Raw genomic sequence first — 6,628 nt, 5'->3', positions numbered from 1 at the left:
CCCTAATAACCACCGAAATGTTTGCCTTTCGAAAGAGCACAGTGATATTGCACGCGTCCATAAAATCGCCTGCGTTACTGGGTCAATTACTCCTGTAAGTTCCGTTTAGTGCGTAAAATGAGAAACGGCCGCTTCGTCATATGCATTTATTCATTACAATTTTGACAGAGATCATAGAACTTCAGGAGACAGTTTGTAGAGACGCGAGAGAAAATGAAAAGTTGCAATCGGAAAATAGAGTTTAGGAAGTCAAGGTGAACGCGGCGATCATCGAAACGAACGTTCCAATGAGCATGGTTGATCTTTCCGCTTCCAAAGATTTCGCCGAGTTTCGATTTTCGATTTTCGGTGACGCTTCATTCTTTGCTCCTTCCTCCTATGAAATCGTTTCAATTACTTTCAGTCAAAGTGAACGGGACTCGTTACAATTTTTAGGAATCGTATTTATACTCAAGGTTGTATGAACCCTTGAATAAAAACAGTGACGAAGCATTGAAATTCTAACAATTACTTTGCGAGCCTATTAAAAAAGTTATCTCGAATATTATTTAAGGTATATAATAAAAAGTATGTAAAAGCAAGAATTGTAAAACATTAAAAAAACGTGAAAACTGTTATTAGAATATTAGAAATTATGCATTAAAAATTCTCTATGACTGAGAACAATTTAATAAACCTTCCATCTCTGTAATTGTAATCTTCTCTAAGAGTTCATTGGTTCAAATATTGAACACAGGTTTTTATTAAATGTCTCAAATTTTTGGCGGAGAGTTCACGGCTCATACAACCTTCGACACGTTTATAATCTCGTCTAGTTTCGACTTATACAGAGTACCGAGAATTTTAAGATCAAATATTATTATACCTTCTTTGCATTCGACTCGGCGACACTTTTAGCATCGTCCTGCTAATTAAGAAATGGCACATTAAATAATTTGGCAAACGAAACTGGTTTTAACTTCGATTCAAGTAATAATCGTTGGAATTAAGGAGAGTACCTTTGTATCCAGATCGGCGACTTTCTTAACTTCGTCCTGTTCAAACGAAAAGGAACAACGTTATTTAAAGTGCAGATCTAATGCAGAACGTCTGACGTAATTGCATTTTATAAAATACAGTTTTCGTATTAGAATTATTTATATAATTGCCGATAGAAACGTTTAGACCGTGGCTGCTCGTCGGCAGCGATAATGAAAGAAAATTGATACAGCTTCGCGTCGTCTGACGCAGCAGTGAAAGTGCTTATTTCCCTTTCGCAACATGTAAACACATAATGCAATTTACGAAGCAACGCGCTTTTCCCTCACCTTAATCGCCGACGTAGCCTTCTTCCCGGCGTCCTGCCATAAAAATCAGTGCGCAGTCGTTAATATTAATTTTATATAAATTTCGGCAACGATCAATTTAAATAAAGTTAAACGCCGTCCTTCCGTGGCCGACAGAATGTAACGTTACAAAATGCATGAGGGAAACGTGTCTTGTTTCATTTTGTATATATCGATTCGTAAGAGTATATTCGCGGAATTAACGTGTGTCAGAAAGCTCGATTGATTGATCTTATACCCCTTAAGGTCAGGATTAACTTCGCCAAGACTTCCCATTTAATATATAATAATCAGTTTTAATTTGAAGGATCGTCGATACATTCTGCGATTCAACGGGAGAACGTGAGATCTCTCGATCGAATCCCTGAGCATTCACAATCTAAAAGAATATGAACAGAATTCGAAGCAAGACGTTTTCCACGATTATTAAAATAAATAGTTGAATCATTTGTCCGTCGTTGATCATACGCAATTTTAAACAGCAAAATAATTCTCTACTGTTGTTCGTTTAAATCGACCGAAACGGTATGGATTTTTCTAACAACAAACGCGTAGCTACTGCACCATTTCTCATTGTCAGGTTCAATGCCTAGGTCACTATGGAAGGATTGCTATTTATAATCGCGGCTTATTTGTACTCGCGAGTATTCTTGGACAGTTTCAACTGTCGTCACTCGAACCGACCGATAGTTCGCTCTTTCTATATTGTCGCCTCTACATCCGTCGCGCACAAGTCTCTGTCTCTACGTTTGTTGCATAAACGCGGCGAGAGGTGACGAATTGTAAAGAGAAAGCCGAGAGATTATGGACACCGATAAAAGAGAATTGTGGTCTCTCACTGATTTAGGGACAGTGTCTCGTGACGATCGTCTGAACACGGGCACGGTGCGCGGGACGATCTTCAACGGGGCCGGTGGAGGAACGTCGTGTCGTCGAGATTTGCAGTTGTCGTCCTGGCAGCCGTTCGCCACGATGTTCTTGATCGCGTTAGGAACGTCCCAGACGGTGGACGCCTCGCGAAGCGTCTTGGCCGACGGCCCTTGGGCCAACAGTGGCACCGGTTTGGCGTCGTGCGAGCAGACCCCCGTCACCACGACCAGCGTATCCTGAGACACCTTCAATTTCCGATCGACGTATTTTATTTTGCACGATCCGCGGACCGTCGATCAAATTTTTCGAAATAATTTACTTCGCGGCGTAGAAGATCCAACGCGGAATCGAGTTCGTTGCCGGAGACCGACGAGACGAATATGAAACCCTTCTCGTTCCCGATCGACCTCAGTTCCTCGACCATGTCCAGCAAATTTGATCTGCGAGGCTGAATCGAATCTTCCGACGCCGCGTTACCACCGAGGGACTCGAGGAGCGACCGGAAGAGGACCAGCCTTATCTTGGAGAACACGTCGAAGACGTTCCAGGCGGCCTCATCTGTTCGACCGACGAGCGCTTTTATTCTAGTTCAAGGACTCGGCGAGTGAATTGAATTCTCACCGTCCTCGCGGGTACTCTGCACGGGGACCAAGGAAGAAGCTCGGCTCACAGGTTTCCCTAAATCGATCAGATGCCAGTCCCCACGGATCTCCGGCTTGAGTCTACGAACTTCCGGTCTCATGTTGTTCTCGTCGATCTCGTCGAGCTCTTTCGAAAATCCTACGGACTCTTCGTATCCGAACAACGACGGGATCCTGAACGTACAGTTCGACAACGTTCCTGACGTCGACGACGGATGTACAAATTAAAAGATCACGTAAGGTAATAAAAGTACGCCGATCGCGTGACGAACCTGTCGTCATTCCTTTCACGTCTCTGGCCCAGAACAGCAAGCTGACGATGTTCGAACGCAGCAAGTGCTCGCAATCGCGATTCTTATCCCTGTTCCCCGGAATCAACGCATCGTCCAAAGAGAATCTCGTCCTAGTCGCTTCAGCGTTACTACAACTCTGTCGTTCAATCGTCACGCGCATTATTGTACGATCGAACACCGAAGTGGTTGCGGATTTTACGTATGCATGAGCAAGTCGAATGCAGAAACAGAATGCAAAATAGAAACGCGATGCATAGTAATTGCAATGTTTAAAAGGTGAAAGGCACAAAATCTGGAGGTTCTATTTTAAAAGAGTTTCCCGACTCATGAAAGAAATTGAATAAAATGGGATTCGATCAATTTTACACGAGGTCGTCTGCTCTCGTCGATACCTGAAGCGTCGCTTCAACGGGGAACGGATGCGAAGCCGTGAAGTTCTTCCAGAAATCTTTCCGATCTTCACCGGGCTCAGCGACGATCATGACGACGTTTCGGGGAACGACGTTCTCGACGTGTTCGCTCTCCGCGTTCTCTCCCTTCTCCGACAATTTCGAGAAACGAGCATCGGTTCCCTCGACCGTATAATCGAACCGTTTCTCGCGATTCGCGTTCGCGGGACTCGTCTGCTCGACGCTCCTCGTCGTGTCCTTCGAATCTTTCGAATCTTTCGTCGTCAAAGTTTGCAGACTCTTCTGCTCGCTGACCAGTTCCGTTCTCGCGTTTGGATCACGATCGATCGTCACCTTCGGGTCGATCTCTAACGAGGGTGCCACGTTCCAGGTAGCCGGGATATTCACTGAAGTAGACGCCCGCGAAACCGTTCAAAGATATACAGAAAAAACCCGGATGTTCATTAGAAATTTCTTGCAATTCTAACGGAGAGACGCGAGAAGAGACAGAGACGTCTCTACGTAGAATTATTATTAATCGTAGGCGACATAAATGAAGAGCTCTCGCGTTACCTGTACGATCTGGGATAAATCCGAAGCACGACAGTATCATGGACATCGTCACGACCAAGGCAACCGTCGACAAACGTCCTCGCAACATTTTTTCGCTGCTCGAACGAAAACACGTGCAACGTGACGATACTCGTAATACGATCGATCAGAAATCCGCGAAACGATTTTTCACCTTACTATCTTTCGGCAAAAGATGTTAGGAACCCGTACGATGAGATCGAATGCTTCTGAGGTCTCGAAATGAACGTATTTCGTAGATGCGTCTGTTCGCTTTCGTCGAAAAATCACTTCTACGCGGACGAACGATTGACGAACGTCTGTTAAATAAAAGATCGTCGTATCTCGACGAGACGTTTGTTTTCCAAGGCACTCGAAACTTCCCTCGTACCGATCGAATATCAAGATTCTACGAGGTGTCCCATTTTAATGTACCAAATAAGAGATTTCGTTTATAATAGTTTCCCTAGGATGCATAAATGACCCGTCTACTTCCGGCATTGATGTCTCTAGGATTTCAATCCCAATTGAGGATTGAAACTCATGACGAATGTATTTCTACTGCGTGTCCGAGTAAAAGAAAATAAAAATATTTCAATAATAAAGAATATTTCAACAATATTGCTACAAATGATTCTAGTCGTTTTTAAACGAAACAGACCAATGCGAGAATACTAAACTATGATCTGCTAAATGGGACGCAGCGCTCTTATCCCTCCAGAGAGAATACTTCGTCGAGCCGTGTTTCAATTAATTATTACTCCGAGTTCTTCGAATCTCTTGCGATCGCGAACGCAACGGTGCCATGGTCGTCTTGGGTAAACTCGATAACAATAATGCACGAGCATCTACGTACGACACAGCCTAGATACTTGGCGGTTCTTAAGATCTTCACCCTCGCGATCGACGAAACGGTGTCAGAGATCAAAGAATTTTAACACTAATTTTAACACTATTATTAATTATTATTTTAATTAATTCAAGAATATCGAGAACTGAGCACGTCTTTTTTTAAAAAAAAAGACTCTAAACGTCGTTTCGTCATTTTAGAGATCTCTCGTGCGTTTGAGAATCATTTCCTTAAATGCAATAGTCGTCGGAGTACTTCGATAATTATGAAACGACGTAAAATAGGATTTACTGAAATGGTGTAATTCGAACAAAGTTTATCGGATGACCTATATTCTTGAAATATGCTACACTGTGTATTGACTGGAAACGAGGGTTGTAGAACAAATTATTGGACATCTGCGTACCGTCAGGAATTCTCTATTATTTAATACGAGTCTTTACATCGACAGCGACTAAACAATAAATGCTAATAACTACTGGCATAAAAAAATATTCATCGAGTATCAAAATTTCATTTGAATATGACGATGAACTGAACGAACAGAAGATGAATAATGAATTATATTGAACGTGGATCGCATTGGTGAACAAACGTCCCTTGCATCTCGCCATGAAACTTAATTTTTCCTTCGCATTCTATTTGACGTTTCTCATTATAGTCGTAGTTCCTCAACTAATACATCTTTCATGTTCCGATTACCAAGACTGCTGAACAGTCAAGGTCGAATTAAAGAAGCAGAAGAGTTTCTCATTTTGGTCTCAGCTCCTAACGAATCATTTTCCACTATCGTTCCGGGTTCGATCAGAATAGTTCGTAATGAAAAACGTGTCTGGTCATTCGATGAACCCGACGGAAAATGAACAGGCATTCCGAGCGGGTCGCCGTTTAGCCCGATGAAAGTTTAATTAAATCGTCGATGAGTCACTACGTGTACTAATCGTTGGTTCCGCGATCTTCGATAACGAAAGAATTTCTGGAACGAACGCGGATTCTCATCGGTGGTCACGGGGCGATTTCCGGTGGCCGACGGTGGTAGCCAGTCGTTGAAATCTGAATAATTGATACGATTACGAAGCTCGGTGGTGGAAAAAATATGGCCACGACGCGGGCAAACGGAAACGCGTCGCGACGGAGGAACGTCTGCGCCGCGGTCGCCCTCGCGGCGATTGGTCCACGTTTGGTACCCCTCTGCCTGTACGGAGGGTTCCCAGCGGATCGACGGGGCCGACAGGTTGCCGCGGGGGTGGGAATGAAAAGAACAGACCGAAGAGGCGACCCTTACGCTCGGGCCACTAACGTCAGTCATCGTTCCGTCGATATACGTGCTGCGCTTCTCGCCGCGGGTTCACGCGCGGAGTTCGATCGCGTGACCACCGCTCGTGGCAAACCGTTAGACGGCTCGGATCGAAAATTCTTCGTGATCTCGAGAAGTCATCGCTGTCCACGTGCTCGCGATTTCAACGACGTCGGTCCGCGCGCGGTAGACGTTCACGTTCTCTCGCAAATAATAATTTCATGCTCGTCGGAATCGAACCCAAGTGACGAGTTTATCCTATCTTCTATTAGGGGTGGATTTTACTTTCGATAAAGGGTAGGACTAACTTCTGACAAGGTGAGTCTCAGACGCTTCTTAAGTTGTGATTCGATTAAAAGATTTTTTAATGTTCCTTCGCTTTCGAGCGTCTAT

At 44.0% G+C, this 6,628-nt stretch overlaps 2 protein-coding genes across 2 annotated transcripts in view; one reads left to right on the top strand and one right to left on the bottom strand.

Moving 5' to 3' along the window:
• Positions 1-132: 132 nt before the first annotated feature.
• Positions 133-4,179, bottom strand: LOC108631429 (uncharacterized). Its single transcript, XM_026818879.1, has 10 exons — positions 4,092-4,179; positions 3,522-3,937; positions 3,109-3,265; positions 2,817-3,035; positions 2,515-2,753; positions 2,165-2,440; positions 1,308-1,340; positions 999-1,034; positions 866-907; positions 133-376 (listed from the first exon to the last, which is right to left on the bottom strand). Exons 1-10 carry the CDS (start codon positions 4,177-4,179, stop codon positions 242-244), a joined length of 1,641 nt encoding a protein of 546 aa, XP_026674680.1. The 3' UTR covers positions 133-241.
• Positions 4,180-6,170: 1,991 nt separating this feature from the next.
• Orco (odorant receptor co-receptor) overlaps positions 6,171-6,628 on the top strand; it is a 13,541-nt gene continuing 13,083 nt past the window's right edge. Inside the window, exon 1 of the mRNA XM_026818919.1 lies at positions 6,171-6,553. The gene's annotated coding sequence lies outside the window, so the exon portion shown is untranslated. The remainder of the gene's footprint in view (positions 6,554-6,628) is intronic.

The sequence above is a fragment of the Ceratina calcarata genome, unplaced genomic scaffold (genome assembly GCF_001652005.2).
Source record: "Ceratina calcarata isolate Rehan_Ccalc_2016 unplaced genomic scaffold, ASM165200v1 scaffold90, whole genome shotgun sequence".
Taxonomy (NCBI): Eukaryota; Metazoa; Arthropoda; class Insecta; order Hymenoptera; family Apidae; genus Ceratina; species Ceratina calcarata.
Note: the sequence above shows the minus strand (reverse complement) of the source record. Positions and strands in the feature narration are given on the sequence as shown.

Excerpts from the sequence above, each read along its gene's own strand:
- LOC108631429 (XM_026818879.1), bottom strand. The coding sequence starts at position 4,179 with ATGTTGCGAGGACGTTTGTCGACGGTTGCCTTGGTCGTGACGATGTCC. Across the intron at positions 2,441-2,514 it reads TGGATCTTCTACGCCGCGAA|GTGTCTCAGGATACGCTGGT; the intron begins GTAAATTATTTC and ends CGGAAATTGAAG. Across the intron at positions 1,341-2,164 it reads GAGACACTGTCCCTAAATCA|GACGCCGGGAAGAAGGCTAC; the intron begins GTGAGAGACCAC and ends TTTTTATGGCAG.